This window comes from Mytilus californianus, unplaced genomic scaffold (assembly GCF_021869535.1).
Source record: "Mytilus californianus isolate M0D057914Y unplaced genomic scaffold, xbMytCali1.0.p SCAF_13, whole genome shotgun sequence".
Taxonomy (NCBI): domain Eukaryota; kingdom Metazoa; phylum Mollusca; class Bivalvia; order Mytilida; family Mytilidae; genus Mytilus; species Mytilus californianus.
The window spans coordinates 27,073,322-27,092,285 of record NW_026262615.1 but is presented as its reverse complement, the minus strand read 5'-3'; the positions used below and the strand labels follow the sequence as shown (position 1 = coordinate 27,092,285).

The following is an 18,964-nucleotide window of genomic DNA, read 5'->3' as shown; positions in this document are numbered from 1 at the left end:
ATTAGAACATCTCATTTCCATGGAGAATATTTGGCCCTGCCCCGTCAGTCATGGTCTATTGACTCTGAACTTTTTGCTTAGTTTACATGTATTAGTTTGTGATTAGATTAGTTTAAGATGAACAGGTCATGTTAAGTCAATGATATTTGGTATATAAATTTATTGGCATTTGCAAGTCTCATTTCCATGGAGATTATATAGCTCCACCCCCTCATCATGGTTCATTGATTTTGAAACTTTTACATAGTTTACAAGTTAATGTTTGTGGTTAGGTTTGTTTAAAGGGAACGACTTTATATGATAAGTCAATGGTATTTGGTATGCAGTTGTATTAGCATTGGCACATCTCATTTCCATGGAGATTGTTTAGTCCCGACCTTCAGTCATGGTTCATTGACTTTGAACATTTGCATAACTTACATGTTAAAGTATTGCTATTTTAATTTCAACATTTGCATTATCAAAATTACAAAAAGGCGAGACATACCTCTATGTAAACAGTGTATTAGTTTTGTTTATTTCCTGAATAAGTATTATTCCCTTGAATTAATTACCAAATCAAAAAAGAAACTGACAATGAACACTTCTATCTATAATAAGTGATAAACTAGGAAAAATCCAGCTTCACAAAATCAAAATGAAATTCAAAACTGTGAAATGTTCACCCCTTAAAAAAATAATGTTTCTGCATTAAAATTTGTTTCAATATGAATAATGGGAGATGTGTGATATATATACAGTCGAACCTCGTTGTGTTGAACTCAGTTGTGTCAAAAACTTGGATGAGTCCAAGTAATTTCTTGGTCCCGGTAAAATTCCAGTTTGATCAATGCACAGTTACCTCTGATGAGTAGAACTCAGTTGATTCGAATACTCGGTTTAGTTGAGTAAATGTTATAGTCCCGTTGATTTGAAATTAATGTAAATTAACCCTGATGTCTCAAAGTTCGTAAGTAAGAATTTTCAAAAGATGTAGAGCTAATGATAAAAATTCAAATCAGGTGTATTTCTTATGAAACCTAATCATTTTCAAAAGAGATTAAAGCTGAGTAAACATACTTGTTTGTATAACAGTTAAAATGACCCGTAATTAACATCTTTGTTGATCATCCAAGTGGAACGTTAGTGTTTTGAACACATTTCACATGACATAAAAACGAAACGAATTTAAATGAACAAAGCCGAGATTAAATGCATTGTTAGAATTAAAATTCATAAATTACAATAGATAATAGGATTAAGACAATTATGATAAATTCATAATAATTTAATGTAAAGCAGACGACCTCATCAGAGACCATTCAGAACTTGTTTCGTTCCGCGAGTCATTTCATAATTTACAGTGACTGACGTTTGTAAATATAAGTGTATACTATTGATTTTATTAGTCCCCTAGCAACGAAGTCGAAGGGGACTTTAGGTTTGCACTCCGTCTGTCTGTCTGTCTGTCCGTCTGTCTGTCCTTCTGTCAGTCCGGCAAATCAGCTTTCCACACTTTTTTTCTTCATTCTTGAAGATATTGATTTGATATTTGGTATATTGTTTTATCATGACAAGTTACAGATCAAGTTCGAATTTTGTTCCGGTCTGATAATTTAGTCCAGAGTTATGGACCATAACTCTGGACCATATCTAATGTTAGAGTACTATGTTAAACCATATTTCTGTACAAAGGGAGATAACTCATTTTTTTAAAGACATTCATTGTTAAATTATTTGAAGATTTTTTTATCAGGTTTGTTAGTTATTTAGTATAAACTAATATTCTGAATGCTATATATATATATAAAGAAAAATTTATGATATATCAATCAAATTCTGTAAACAGTGGAAGGTAAACTAATTTTCAAAGAAGGTAAAATTCCTCCAAAAATCCATATTAAATTTCAAGATCAGTCATCTCAAAAAGACTGAAACAAACTTAATAACAATGACAGGTGGGCGAATAAATTACTTGAATGAGTGATCTGTAATGTATATAAATGGACTTGTAATCATCTTTAATATATTAATTACTTGTATTGAACAGACACCTACTAATGAACACGAGTTTGCAATTACATTACGTCGGTGCACTCAGCCCGTACGAAATTATAAGGCGTATTACACCTGGAAATCTGGCGTAAACAAGGCGTAAGTGGTAGTTACGTGTCCAGATCCAGGCGTAAGGGAACAGGAAACGTAAATTTGAAGTCCTTACGGGCGTAGAAAATATGGTAAACAAGGCGTAAATTGAAATAAGCAAGGCGTAAATTTTCCTACGGGCGTAAAACTGTTGGTATGGCGTAAATCATAATACCCATAATGCTTTATTGATAAAGGATCATGGGATTTTTTTTCAAAATTTGGCTCTTTGGTATTATTTTGCAAGAGTTGGACTTATGGCAGCTTTATATATTCAGGGATAATTAAGCTTGTTTTGTGCTTTTTGGAAGAAATTGGAATTATGGAATCAAATTGATTAATGAAAATTGTGAAATAAAAGGAAAGTAATATACATGGTAAAAGATAATTATGTGAGTAACTAAGTTTTTTTTTAACAGTAATTTTGAATTCTGAAAACCTTCATCCTTGGATGATAACATTAAAATCTTTCACATTAAGTTAAATTGCAGTACATGTATTATCATTGATATTTGGTTCAAATGACATTAATTTTCAAAAAAACTTAGTTAAAATGCTGGTTTTATTTCAGAAAGAATTAATTGTCATAATTCTAATTTAAACTTAAACTTATTTGAGCCAGGGTCTGTCTAAAATGTATTTATTTATATAGCTTCTTCAATTAAGGGTTAATATTTCAAGTTTCATGTCAAACAATGAGAAATTTAAGCAATAGTACAGAAGTTTGTATCAAATACACAAAAGTACACAGCTAGGATAATACACCGATTTAAAATAAGTGTAGTATTATGTAAGGATATTACGCCTGTTTTTTTTATTGACCAGGCGTACTCATTTGCATATAACGCCTGGTTTTCTGTGGACCAGGCGTATTCATTTAAATATTACGCCTAATTTTACGCCTGGTTTCCGCCTCAGTTACGCTTGGTTTCCGCCTGGTTTACGCCTGGTTGACGCCTGGACATGCATTCCGTAAACACTACAATGACGCCCTGATAGAGTTTGATTTCTACGCCTGGTTTCCGTGTCATTTACGGGCGTCCCATTTCGTATAGGGGAAGATGTCTTCCTGATCAAGGCATCTGGTATCTTTCCGTTTGATATTCCTACTGTTTTTAACCAATTATTGAGTATACACATCAGGGTAACTAGAATTAAAGTCTCTTACCCTATATAAACAAATTCCCTGTGTATTCGAGAATAAAAAATGTTTGACTTATATAGAAATACTAAATATACTGTTTAATTTAAACACAACTTAGACTCGGAACGATTAATAGCTTGACCAATTATATAGTTACCGATTATTGTTGAAGACTATATGCTGCCCTCTAAATGTCTCTTGGTTATTTCATTTGTTGGTGTGTAGCCTCATTTATGTATATGCTACATCGCTTTGTTATTCATATTATATTCATGATAACACTTGAAAACATTTGTCTGTACGAAGTTCTATTCTTGACATTCTTGGTATAGCTTTATTGGGAACGTGCACACCCGACAATTTGCATTACACAAACATAGTCATTATATTTGGCAAGGTCAATTCTCATAAATAAAAACAAAATACAAGGTAAAGTTTTCAAAGCATTTAAGAAATGAAATTCTACAAAAGTCTAAACTATACTGGAAACCATGCATCCCCTTTCTGTGCCGTTACTAAAGGATACATAAATAATTGAAATAAATCAAATCTGTTTTCAATTTTCTATAATATGAAAATAACATATGAATACATAAAAAAAAAAAAATTGTCTTTCCGTTGGTTAAAATCGTGGGAACATTATCATTGCTATCGGTCGTATTTACGATATAATTCATTATATATATCATTAACTTTATTTATTAGATAAGTTGCGACATTACTGCATTCGACTTATCACTGTAAATTTACTTGCAAAGAGTATACCTAACACGACGGGTGCCACTAGTAGAACAGAAACTGTTTACCCTTCTGGAGCACCTGATTTCACTCCAGATTTTTACTGGCGTTTTTGTTGCTGAATCTTTCGTTTCTGTGCAGTGTCTTAGTGACTTTTGTTTGTCTTTCCGTCGTTTTTTTTCCTTTTGTGGCAATGTCTGTTTTAATTGGACTTATGGTTTTTTATTGCCCCTTAAGTATCACCCTCTTATTTTATAAATTTTCAACTTACCTAAATATCGTAGTTTTTTTAACCATCGTTGTGAATCTACTGAATGAATCAGGTCTGCAAACAATCCATATGCTGACAACATAAAGGAGTATGCCACCAGTTTGTTCTCACAAAAATTACCAAATACTGGGAAATCTTGTTTACCACCTTCGAAAAAAAAAAATATCAGTCACATTTTATTAAAGTTATGGATATGATGACTCTAAATTAAACTTTTTCGCAGTGTATATATCATGTATATGTTACAGTACAAATTTGAATTCAGTGGGATCCAGAATCCTAGTACAAATTGTAATTTAAATTTTTGATTTATACTAATTTCAATCCAGTACAAATTTGAATTCCAAATTCCGCTATTAGAAATTCAGATATCCAGATTTGATAAAGGTGAAACCTGAAAATTACACATAAGATGGATATAACACACAAAACAAAATGATATTTTTTTGTTATTTACTATTATTAAATGACATTGTAATATTTTCCTGTCTAAATGTTGTGAACATGTTTTACAAGTTAACCCTGATGCTTCAAATACATCCCTCAGATTTTCTCTAAACTTTAAGATGGTTTTTAACTCAATTATTGTTTAAGAAGAGGACCTTGTCAATAAACATACATTTTGCGTCATTGATCTCAACTCTGCCTTAGCTTGTGGCTTCGTTGTAGCATGCTGTTCTTAAGTAAGGTTGGTCATACAATTGACTTTAAAATTAGTATTTCCTGCTTCAACACCAAACATACTATACATTTTGGAGTAAGAGCAGTGTTAGATCTCCTCAGAGTGGAGAATAAAGTGTCTGGGTGGTATAACATGTCTTTTTGTTAACTATAAGATTATGGCCTAGCACGGTAAAAATTTCGACTCAGTCTGTCTATCAAGTACAAGGTAGGCTGTATCCATTTTTCATTATACGTTATCGTCATGATTAGACATTCATTTTTTTTGCCGTACGGCATTCAACAACCATCAATATATCAATCTATTTACTCTTTATAATGTCAGTTGGTTTCTGTCTGTAATTTGCAGTAAAATATAATATTGTTGCTATGCCAAAATTGATTGCTCAACAATAAAACAGAAAACGTTGTACAATGTTGTAATAAATAAACTATTTCAAAAGAAGTTCACAAAATTTTATGTCAGATGTACAGATATATTTTACCCAATTTTTTTTATAATAATGTATCGAAAACTACATTTCATTTCATTAATTCTGTTTATCTATTGAGACAGTACAATTCAGAGATAAAATAACTGATAATTTACCCAGGACAATCTGGTATAAAAACACAGGCACTTGTCTCTGAAATTATTTTTCCTATATACCTTAATTTAACATGTGTTATTTTAAGGTATATAGGAAATTTTTTTTCTGAGACAAGTGCCTGTGAATAAAAAGTAAAACAAAATTACCGAACTTCAAAGAAAATTCAAATCGGAAAGTCTCTTATCAAATGGCAAAATCAAAAGCTCAAACACATCAAACGAATGGAAAACAACTGTCATATTTCTGACTTGTTACAGACATTTTCTTATGTAGAAAATGGTGGATTAAACCTAGTTTTATAGCTAGCTAAACCTCTCACTTGTATGACAGTCGCATAAAATTAAAAAAAAACTACAGTATTAAGTAATACTCCCGGATCCAAATAGAAATTAAATCCATTACTACAATCTGGAATTACTCTTGTACAAATCAGAATATCACAGTTTCTACTACATATGTAATAGATAGATATTTAACTTTGATTTGAACTGGATTGAAAATAGTAAAAAATGAAAATTTGAATTTTCACCAGCAGAAATTTGGAATCATTTCTTCTTTGTGGATTCTGGATCCTATCGAATTCCAACTGAAGCTGTAAAATATAAATACAATATGCATTTACTGTTGACAATAAAAAATGTATTTGGATGAGTATTAGAAACAGAAAGTAAAGCAAGTCTTTGAATAAGTATAATATTGTTTTCAAGTCTTAGTTTTTATATATTAAAGAAATAGGACCATAGGATAGGACCAACTTAAGAATGAGCTGTGACTTATATAACAATAGCAAATAGAAGCAGGACCCTTAGAGGCAATGTTCGTTTACAGGTTTAACCCATCATTTTCTTAGGAAAATGCCCGTGCCAAGTCAGGAAAATGACAGTTGTTTTTTGTTGTTTTTCACTCGTTCCGTTAGTTGATAACGTTTGATTTTGACAGTTTGTACGGACATCCCCTTTTAGAATATACCTTGGAGTTTTTTGTGTATTTTTGTTATACTTTTTTACTTTTTAAGTGATCATTACTGTAAATATGTTGCATTTACCTCGTGAGAGGGCATACTCCTTAGTAAACAAAAAGACTAAGTAGTTTTTATATTCTCCCAATGCCATGATAATTTACATGTATATTCACCTTTAACTAAATGTAGAGTTGACGTAACGACATCGACACAACCATACGTAATTGTAGCCATTCCATTACCAGTACCTAGTAAATATAAAAGTTGTGTCAATCGGCAATACTCGGGTGAATCCGCTACTCTCCTCCTATCCGTTAGAATAGAGGAACAGAATCGGTTGAGTTTAGACGATTGAGGTATTTTTAAAGAACTTTTGTTTTTACCATTTTAATCAACTTATTGTGATAGAACGGTGTAAGTATTTGGATCTCAAAATAAAAATTAAACCCTGCCAATATTAGATGTATTAATCAAAAGATTGAACCTTGAAAGTTGTTGTATTCAATCAAAATATAATGTGTTTTGCCATGACCAAATTGGTGTTGGTGTCTTCAACAACAGACCACTGAAAACCATAATTTTGATCATTATGATTTATTATCGCTAAAAAGGATTGATGATCCATTTAATGATGTAAAACGGACTATTGTCAACACCAGAAAATTGATCTGTATATAATAGATATCACCATCTGTAATCATACTGACAATTGTTCCAAGTGATGTACATAATCTTTGACCATCATTATGTAGGGGTTGGATCCATGTTTTCCTTCTAAAAAATTCGGAACAAACAATTATTTTAAATGAATCCGGTTGTCCAAGGCACAACGTGGCGTTAGTCCTATTTGGCACGATTTTGGGGAATTTTTGGTTCTTAATGCTCTTCAACTTCGTATTTAATTTGGCTTTCTAACTGTTTTGATTCAAGTGCCACTAAATGAATAATGAGTCTTGTGTAGACAAAACGCGAGTCTGTCGTAACAATGGCATCTTTGATGAGTTATTTTAATTACATGGAGGCATTTTGTAAAAATGTTTCATTCCCAGCTAATCGACTGTTTGTGACCCCATATACCTGTTATTATACGTGTAGATGAAACAGTAAAGCGGACTTCATATTTCAGAAGATTGACGATAGTGATGGATGATCATATCAGATCAAATAGCTATGATAATGCGGAAACCATTTAAAACATTGCAAAACAAACACAATGATCCAACCTTAGTAATCTTTCATTTATCAATACCTGCTGGTATAAAAGATATCGGGATATCAAGTTGATCTAAAGCAGCGCTACGATCATTCACATCAATATTTTCTGCAGCTTGTTTCTTTAGTAACAGACCATTTACCAGATCATTCAATGTTCCATCCCCTCCCATAATAACTAACCTAATAAAGGAAATAGTTTTAGTTTGGATTATGTACAATAAGCTAGGAGATGGGGTAAAATAACCAATGAGAAAAATGTTCAAAATGAGTGGGATTTTGTTTTCTATGTTGTTTTGTTTACTTTATTTGTCTTTTTTCGTGTTTTTTTTTCATGGCGTTGTAAGTTTATTTTCGACTTATGAGTTTGAATGTCACTTTGGTATCTTTCGCCTCTGTTATTTTTGCTGATTTTCTTTCATTTTCTTCTTTTAGACTGTTCGCGATTGGTTTCTGTGTTGGATTAAATTATAATGGTGTTTTAGAGCCCTTCATGCAATATGTAAAATATAACAATCACAAGTCAGTAACTTTGTCAGAGATTGTTGTTTTTTGTTACTACTGTTTATGTTGACCTAGGAACATGCCGTTGATACTAGATTTTGATTCTATTCACAAAATTACTATAGTTTAGGTCCGAGAAGATTTGTCTTTCGGCGTTAAAGAACCTAATGCACTCTGTGTTATATTTAGAAAAGTGAACACCAAAACGTTTTGATTGGTTAACAATGTTCTAAACAATGACGATCTATCCAATAAAATGACATTATTTTCACACAAACAATGAATTTAAACAGTCCTTTAGAATCTGAAATGGTTGATTGTGGATTATCTATAGGGGTATATTTTTTGTGTTTCCTAATGACACTAGGATGCATTTGTATTGATATATATCACACGTATCATTTTAATTTCATCCAATCGCATTAGTTATACAACTTTCAAATGATTATTAATTACACCAATTTAATCAGAAACAATGTTGTGAAAATTGGAAACATCAGTAGTTAACCGATATTGTAATCTCTTTAATCCATTAAGATACAAACTAAGGTAAAACAGAGACTGAGGGATTTGCACGAACTCCAAAAAGAACAGAAGGGGTGCGTCAACAGTGTAAGCGTCTCTTGCTATGCATGCCTCACCCACATACAAGTACGAAGTTGAAGAGCATTGAGGAACCAAAATCACGAAAGGTTCTGCCAATAAGCTACGGTAAAGTATTCCTTGGGTAGCAAATCTTAAGCTATTTGAACGATTCAAAGTTTTTCAACAGTTAATTTATAAATATGACCATATCAATGATATTTCGTGTTAACACAGAAGTGCTGACTACTGTGCTGGTGATACCTCCGGGGAAGAAACCTCCACCAGCAGTGGTATCGACCTAGTGGTTGTAGACGAACTTACCAAAAAATACCAGGATTATAACCCTGTACGCTTGACGCGAGTTTAGTCTAAAACAGACTCATCAGTGACGCTCGAGTCAAAAACTGTACAGTTCATATCAAGAGTGTTGAGGACCAAATATTCCGAAAGACTTTGCCAAATACAGCTAAGGTAATCTATATTTTGGAGTAGAAAACCCTTAGTATTTCGACCAATTCAAAGTTATGTCACTATGATCATATCAGTGATATATAATGTCAACGCATAAGTGGTGACTATTGGACTGCTGGTACCCTCAGACGCGCTGTTTAATATAATGGTATGAGCTCAAGGAGTAAACATAGCACGATTCTTTCTCCTGTATCAGAGATAACTTTTGAAAGATTTCTAGTTAAAAAAGAATTAAATGATACATACACGTCAAATTTGCTGAAGTCAAAGGAAGCTGGCAATTCTTTTGCATGATCTGGTGTCGCTGAAACTAGATAAATATCATTATGGTTAAAACTTAAATTCCCTAGCTTTATACAATTTTGATTTTTTTTATAATAATTCCAAAAATATATTTAAAAAAGTAACTAAGTAGTCATTTATTGATACATACCATTCTATTGCAATATGTTTATCACAAATAAATCAAAACAGTTTGTATCTACTGGTATCTTAACATACATCAACACATAATACAGTCCTTTATTGGTAATGTTTGTTGGTGTTGAACGCAATTTTCAGCAACCTTGACTGTTTTATGGAGGGCAGTTTTTGTTGGTGGAGGGAGCCGGGGTAACCGGAGAGAACATCCGACCTTAGGCAGGAAATCTGCTAATACTTTTCAATTACGACTATAATTAATGTATATGATCCTTGTTAATTTCAAGTGTTTGAGATGTTCCTGTTTTAAAGGTTTATATTCTCTACTATCTACTATCTTCCGTGTTTCAGGTGTGAGCTCTTATCCTTTCCCAATGTTTTATCATATTGAACCTTATCATTTTTCTTATTCTAAAAGGTTATTCTCCTTATCATCTACCCATGTTTTATGTGTATCATTCTTAATATATATCATAATCGTGTTTGCGATGCATGCACCTTTTCCACCCAACATTTGAGGTACATTGTTCTTATTATTGTATCCATGTTTGAGGGGAACTTTACAGTGTTTGATGTATATCATTGTTATTATTATAATTCGGTGTTTGAGGTGCTTGTTCCTTATTATTTTTGCAGTGCTTGATGTGAACTTGTCAGTGTTTGAGGTGTATGCTCTTAATTATTTTCCAGTGTTTGCGACATATGCTTCTTATTTTTTCCAGCAATCGAGGTGTTTGCTCCTTATTATTTTACAGTTTTTACAGTGTATGTTATTTATTATTTTCTGGCAATCGAGGTATTTGCTACTTATTATTTTCCAGTGTTTGCAGTGTATGCTCCTGATTATTTTCCCGTGTTTGCAGCGTATGCTCCAGATTATTTTCCTGTGTTTGCAGTGTATTCTCTTTATTATTTTCCCGTGTAATCAGCGTATGCTCTTATTTTTTCCCGTGTTTGCGGCGTATGTTCCTTATATTTTCCCGGCAATCGAGGTGATTGTTCCTTATTATTTTCCAGTGTTTGTAGCGAATGCTTTTTATTTTTTTTCAGCAATCGAGTGCATGTTCCTTATTATTTTCCTGTGTAATCAGCGTATGCTCTTTATTTTTTTCCAGTGTTTGCGGCGTATGCTCCTTATATTTTCCCGGCAATCGAGGTGATTGTTCCTTATTATTTTCCAGTGTTTGTAGCGAATGATCCTCATTTTTTTTTCAGCAATCGAGTGCATGTTCCTAATTATTTTCAAGTGTTTGCTGTGTATGCTCTTTTTTTTTCCCGTGTTTGCGGGGTATGCTCCTTATATTTTCCCGGCAATCGAGGTGATTGTTCCTTATTATTTTCCAGTTTTTGTAGTGAATGCTCCTTATTCTTTTTTCAGCAATCGAAGTGTTTGCTCCTTATTATTTTCCAGATTATGAGGCGTATGACATTAATTATTTTCTCGCAATCGAGGTATATGCTCCTTATTATTTGTCTAGTGTTTGTGGCGTATGCTCCTTTTTTGCAGCAATCGAGGTGTATGCTCCTGATTATTTTCCCGTGTTTGCAGGTTATGCTCCTGGTTATTTCCCGTGTTTGCAGCGTACTCTCCTTATTATTTTCACGTGTTTGCAGCATATGCTCCTAATTATTTTCCTGTGTTATCAGCGGATAATCCTTATTATTTCCCCATGTTTCTGACATATGCCCCTTATTTTTCGATCAATCGAGGTGTAAACTCCTTATTATTTTCCAGTGTTTGCGGCGAATGCTCCTTATTTTTTTCCAGCAGTTGAGGTGTTTGCTCCTTTATATTTTCCAGTTTTTGTTGCGTTTGCTATCTATTATTTTCTCGCAAACAAGGTATATGATACTTATTATTTTCCCGTGTTTGCGGCGTATTTTCCTTATTTTTTTTCTAGCAATCCAGGCGTTTGCTCCTTGTTGTTTTACAGTGCTTGCAGCGTATGCTCCTAATATTTTCCCATGTTTGCGGCTTTTGCTCCTTATTTTTTCCCAGCAATCGAGGTTTATGCTCCTTATTATTTTCCGGTGTTTGCGGCGAATGCTCCTTAATTTTTCACGGATTTCAAGTTGGTTCAATATTCAACATTCAACATTCAACATTCAAATTTTTTTTTTTTTTTGTTAAACTTTTTTTTTTTCAACATTCAAAATTCGTTTTCAACATTCAACATTCGTTTTTCAACATTCGATTTCAACATTCAACATTCGTTTTCAACATTTAACATTCGTTTTCAACATTCAACATTCGTTTTTCAACATTCGATTTCAACATTCAACATTCGTTTTCAACATTCAACATTCGTTTTCAACATTCAATATTCGATTTCAACATTCAACATAAAAAAAAAAATTTAATTTTTTTTTTTTCAACATTCGATTTCAACATTCAACATTCGTTTTGAACATTCAACATTCGATTAAAACATTCAACATTCGTTTTGAACATTGAACATTCGTTTTCAACATTCAACATTCGTTTTTCAACATTCGATTTCAACATTCAACATTCGATTTCAACATTCAACATTCGTTTTCAACATTTAACATTCGTTTTCAACATTCAACATTCGATTTCAACATTTAACTTTCAAAAACAAATTTAAAAGAAATATCTTTTTTTTTCTTTTGTTTTTGTTTTTGTTTTTTTTTTTCAACATTCGATTTCAGCATTCAACATTCGTTTTCAACATTCGTTTTTCTACTTTCGATTTCAACATTTAACATTCGTTTTCAACATTCAACATTCGTTTTTCAACATTCGATTTCGACATTCAACATTCGTTTTCCACATTTAACATTCGATTTCAACATTCAACATTCGTTTTCAACATTCAACATTCGTTTTCAACATTCAACATTCGTTTTCAACATTCAACATTCAACATTCAACATTCGATTTCAACATTCAACATTCGTTTTCAACATTCAACATTCGATTTCAACATTCAACATTCAAATTTTTTTTTTCAAAAAAAACCTTTTTTTTTGAACAGTCGATTTCAACATTCAACATTCGTTTTCAACATTCAACATTCGTTTTTCAACATTCGATTTCAACATTCAACAATCGAAATCAACATTCAACATTAGTTTTCAACATTAAACATTCGTTTTCAACATTCAACATTCGTTTTTCAACATTCGATTTCAACATTCAACAATCGAGATCAACATTCAACATTGGTTTACCATTCAACATTCGATTTCAACATGCAACATCGAACATTTTTTTTTCATTTTTTTTTTTTTTTTTTTTTCAACATTCGATTTCAACATTCAACTTTCGTTTTCAGCATTCATCATTCCATCTATGCATTCTTTTATAAGTACAGTGAATGTTGAAAACGAATGTTAAATGTTAAAATCGAATGTTGAATGTTGAAAACTAATGTTGAATGTTGAAATCGAATGTTGAAAAACAAAAAAAGAAAAAAGAAAAAAAGAAAGAAAAATGAAAAAAAAAATGTTTTTGAACAAAATGTTTTTAATGTTGAATGTTAAAATCAAATGTTGAATGTTGAAAACGAATGTTGAATGTTGAATACGAATGTTGAATGTTGAAATCGAATGTTGGATGTTGAAATCGAAGGTAAAAAAAACGAATGTTGAATGTTGAAAACGAATGTATAATGTTGAAATCGAATGTTGAACGTTGAAATCGAAGGTAAAAAAACGAATGTTGAATGTTGAAAACGAATGTTGAATGTTGAAATCGAATGTTGAAAAACGAATGTTGAAAACTAATGTTGAATGTTGAAAACGATTGTTGAATGTTGAAATCGAATGTAAAAAAAAAAAAAAAAAATGAAAAAAAAAGTTTTTTTGAAAAAAAAATTTTTTAATGTTGAATGTTGAAATCGAAGGTAAAAAACGAATGTTGAATGTTGAAAACGAATGTTTAATGTTGAAATTGAATGTTGAATGTTGAAATCGAAGGTAAAAAACGAATGTTAAATGTTGAAAACGAATGTTGAATGTTGAAAACGAGTTGAAAACGAATGTTGAATGTTGAAAACGGATGTTGAATGTTGAAAACGAATGTTGAATGTTGAAATCGAATGTTGAATGTTGAAATCAAATGTTGAAATCGAATGTTGAATTTTGAAAACGAATGTTGAATGTTGATAACGAATGTTGAATGTTGAAATCGAATGTTGAATGTTGAAATCGAAGGTAAAAAAACGAATGTTGAATGTTGAAAACGAATGTTGAATGTTGAAATCGAATGTTGAAATACGAATGTTGAATGTTGAAATCGTATGTTGAATGTTGAAAACGATTGTTGAATGTTGAAATCAAATGTTGAAAAAAAAATGAAAAAAAAAGTTTTTTTGAAAAAAAATATTTGAATGTTGAATGTTGAAATCGTATGTTGAATGTTGAAAACGAATATTGAATGTTAATAACGAAAAAAAAATTTGGAAAAAAAAATTTGAATATTGAATGTTGAATGTTGAATATTGATTGATCCTTATTACTTTTCAGTGATTGCGACGTATTTTCCTTTTTTTCCAGCAATTGAGGTGTGTGCTCCTTATTATTTTCCAGAGTTTTCGGCTTTTTAGCTCCTTATCTTTTCCAGCAATCGAGGTGTTACCTGCTTGTTATTTTCCAGTGTTTGCGGTGTATGTTCCTTATTATTTTCTCGCAAAGTTATGCTTCTTATTATTTCTCAGTGTTTAGGGAATATTTTCAATGTTTGAAGGGTATAATCCTTTTTGTTTTTTTACTTTTGAGATATTTACCTTTAATGTATAAAGTCCATCAGTGTATACTACGAATTCAAACACCTTTTTTAGTCATTTTTTCTACGAAATCCTATTTTCTTGTAGGTAATAACTTGTTGTGATAACAATAATTTGTGGAGTTGCATATATTAGAATAAGAAAAAAAGTCTTTATTCGTTTTATACACAATTAAATTTAACAAATTCATTCAGTTGCTTGTATTCTGTGCAAGTAATTTGTTTGAAATTGATATTGATATTTACTACGTTTCAACTTACCAATAAGTTCGTACACAATGTTGGCAATTTTAAGAATGGGTTCAACTTCTCTTCTAAAAATTGACTCAGAATTTCCCGAACCTCCAATTGGATTTAGGAAAATAACTACTGATTTTGGTCTTTTTTTCACTAAAATACAAAGAAGACTACACATTGTCCCTATCATTCTTAAAGTCAACGTTTACTGCTTCGGATATATCGTTATACATGTAATGAGCCCGAGTGCAACAGTCTTGTTTTGATACCGGGTCTGGTAACAAAAACATTAAACACTATGCTGTGTGCGTGTATCAAAGACAGGAATCTCGTCAGTGGTCAGGTTAGGTTGGGCTCTACCTTAATCGTTTTATTTATTTATGTATTTTTTTTTATTTTTGTCATTTAGGAACTTTGTATTTCTGTTGTTGCTTTCTGTCTTCTTAATGTGCATCTCCATTTATCCAGCCATACTCTTGTATTGGTACATGCTATTCCTTGCAATCTTTACTAGGAAACTTTTATAGTTTGCAAGTTTGATTTTTAGTTCGGAGTCGTAAAAAAGTTTGACTTGTCTTCCTGACGAATGTTTCCGTATATGTAGCACGTTAAAAATTCGGCTCGATCTGGATTCCACTCTACAGTGCAGAGCAGGATAGATTCGAATAACAATAATATGTTCCCGAATTTGCTGTTAGACGTTAACCAATCTTTAATTAATTAATCAGTCAATCAATCAGTATTACTGCGTGCTTAATTAACGTCACTTGACTACTTTCTTGCCATTTTAAAAACAATGACCACATACCTTCCCCAATTTTCCGTTTTACTTCAGATTGCAACTCTTTGATGTCTGAACTTCTAGCACTGATCTGTAAAATTTTCATTTCTAGTTTATTATCGCCTCCTGTTGGCCTGATGTAATATAAGTTTGCATCTGTCGTTTGCTCGTCACTTTCCCGCGTCGACTGGTCATCCGGGTCATCAATATCAATAATATCTGCATATAAGATACTAGCTAAAATACAGAATTATAATTTATACTGCACTCGTTCTATTTGAGCAGTCAAAATGCGTTGACCGTATATTTCTATGTCATATACAGTCACTGACCTGATATCACTTTTCCTCATGAATATTTAAATAGAAATTGCCGAAATTATAATTAATTATTCATACGACCTATTCAACCTGTTCTTGTTTCCAATGTATACAACGACTCAAACTTATTTCTTTTGCAATTTATAGTTTGCAAAACATATTTCACTTGTTAATATTTTTGGTTTGCAAACTATAAATCATTATGTTTTATGCTTATTAATTGTTGATATTTTAGTTCATTCTCAAACAAATTCGTTCACCATCGATTGCGGGTTTCAACAGGTAATGTACATTTCATTGTGTTGTATATTTCTCCGCCTGCATGGTATGAGGCCTTTTTATAAAAGGGGAAAGTTTTCCAATATTTAAATCAAATAATAACATTAACACATTAAACAACAATTGAAAATGCTTTTTTTAGATTGCAGTATAAAGACAATAATAGTGCATTGACTTGACATATCAACGATATAAGGATTCGGCCCGAAACGGGGAAAAAGCTCGGCAGAGCCTCGCATTTCCCCGTTTCTAAGCCTCATCCTTATATCGTTGATATGTCAAGTCAATGCACTATTATTGTCTATTTATACTGCAAACGTTCTATTTGAGCAGTCAAAATGCGTTGACCGTATATTTCTATGTCATATACAGTCACTGACCTGATATCACTTTTCCTCGTGAATATTTAAATAGAAATTGCCGAAATTATAATTAATTATTCATACGACCTATTCAACCTGTTCTTGTTTCCAATGTATACAACGACTCAAACTTATTTCTTTTGCAATTTTTAGAAAAAAAAACATATTTCACTTGTTAATACTTTTGGTTTGCAAACTATATAGACAATAATAGTGCATTGACTTGACATATCAACGATATAAGGATGAGGCTTAGAAACGGGGAAATGCGAGGCTCTGCCGAGCTTTTTCCCCCGTTTCGGGTCGAATCCTTATATCGTTGATATGTCAAGTCAATGCACTATTATTGTCTTTATACTGCAATCTAAAAAAAACATTTTCAATTGTTGTTTAATGTGTTAATGTTATTATTTGATTTAAATATTGGGAAACTTCCCCCTTTTATAAAAACGCCTCATATCATGCAGGCGGGGAAATATACATAACAATGAAATGTACATTACTGTGACCTGTTGAAACCCGCAGTCGATGGTGAACGAATTTGTTTGAGAATGAACTAAAATATCAACAATAAGCATAAAAAATAATGATTTATAGTTTGCAAACCAAAAATATTAACAAGTGAAATATGTTTTTTTTCTAAAAATTGCAAAAGAAATAAGTTTGAGTCGTTGTATACATTGGAAACAAGAACAGGTTGAATAGGTCGTATGAATAATTAATTATAATTTCGGCAATTTCTATTTAAATATTCATGAGGAAAAGTGATATCAGGTCAGTGACTGTATATGACATAGAAATATACGGTCAACGCATTTTGACTGCTCAAATAGAACGAGTGCAGTATAAAAATCATTATGTTTTATGCTTATTGCTGATATTTTAGTTCATTCTCAAACAAATTCGTTCACCGTCGATTGCGGGTTTCAACAGGTAATGTACATTTCATTGTGTTGTATATTTCTCCGCCTGCATGATATGGGGCCTTTTTATAAAAGGGGGAAGTTTCCCAATATTTAAATCAAATAATAACATTAACACATTAAACAACAATTGAAAATGTTTTTTTTTATATTGCAGTATAAAGACAATAATAGTGCATTGACTTGACATATCAACGATATAAGGATTCGGCCCGAAACGGGGAAAAAGCTCGGCAGAGCCTCGCATTTCCCCATTTCTAAGCCTCATCCTTATATCGTTGATATATCAAGTCAATGCACTATTATTGTCTATATAGAAAATGCGCAAATGCCCTCTTTTAAAAAGCGTAAATGTCCTATCAAAAAGTGCAACCGACTCGCACCGAAAAAAAAGTTGCAGGATAGAAAGAATATTCACACAGTGTATGAAAATATTGTTCATTTATATGTTTCAGACATATAAAACCTTATTTTCCTGAGAATGCATGAAATATTTGCCACTGGATGTTAAGCAACTAACCATGAATCAATCAAACAATTACAGTAGTCTTTGAGGAAAACCGTCTGATAATTGTTAAAAAAAAAATTAAAGATTAACCCATCGCGTACGTGTAATTGTTATCTTAATATCTATTCTCTAAACAAAATTGAATACATTTATCAGTTTATATCGTTTCATTTTCTTCTTTGTCACTGTTCATTTACCATAAAATTCAGATCGATCTTACTCGTCAAAGGCATAACAAAAATATTGGATCTATACATTGTAATTAGATTGCACACAAAATTATACTGTTGTTTAATTATATTTTTATTATACAGTATTTTTTATAAATAGTTAGGGAAATACGTTTTTATTTATTCCTTTCTTTTAGGCTAAATCTTTGTTGTTTTTTTTGTATTTTTTTCATAGTGCCATTTCGCAGACAGGTTGGGGAGAAATTAAAGAAAACCGGTCTTGTGCAAATTTGGAAGGAAGATTTATTTGCAAAATTTAAATCACAAAAAGTAATTAAAAAAGGTAACGACTATCGTATTTTCCTCTACAACTGTGAAAATTTATTTCTCCCTTACGAATGGCCCCGCTGAACTGACATAGATCCAAATACTGACCTGATAATACGAGATGACAACGGACAATCATGCTTCACATTCCTACTTACTTTCGATGTCTCCTTGTGAAATGTTCAAACACTGGTCTATAAACGATACTGTAGCTTCTAGTCCATCAGTTTTTACCTTAAATTGTGACATTTTACTGATGATTGCTTTTGTTTACTATCTGTAAATAGTGTAATATATTTTAGAATCCGGTTATTTGGGGTGCTCGAAGGGTATTTATTGGAATTCAGGTTGCTCATTACTGTATCAAAAATCGTTGTTAACAATCATACATTCAGGTTCTGATTGGTCTCGTCTTTGTCGCTGGTATTCACACACTAATATAGTTTATATTCTACGCGATTGTTTTCTGATATCTTCTACATATATGATTAAAGAGGGTCGGAATGCCCTTCACCGTCAGGCGTCAAACGGTCATTTTCGGCTACCGTTAGCGTCAAATTGGTTAAAATTTTACCGTGATTCGCGTCAGAGGTCTCCAATAATTAT

At 31.9% G+C, this 18,964-nt stretch overlaps 1 protein-coding gene across 1 annotated transcript; it reads right to left on the bottom strand.

The window, feature by feature from the left end:
* Positions 1–4,385: 4,385 nt before the first annotated feature.
* Positions 4,386–15,700, bottom strand: LOC127723452 (uncharacterized). Its single transcript, XM_052230089.1, has 7 exons — positions 15,497–15,700; positions 14,713–14,841; positions 9,528–9,591; positions 7,759–7,904; positions 6,683–6,757; positions 6,078–6,140; positions 4,386–4,424 (listed from the first exon to the last, which is right to left on the bottom strand). Exons 1-6 carry the CDS (start codon positions 15,573–15,575, stop codon positions 6,121–6,123), a joined length of 513 nt encoding a protein of 170 aa, XP_052086049.1. The 5' UTR covers positions 15,576–15,700; the 3' UTR covers positions 4,386–4,424; positions 6,078–6,120.
* Between the last annotated feature and the right edge of the window lie 3,264 nt (positions 15,701–18,964).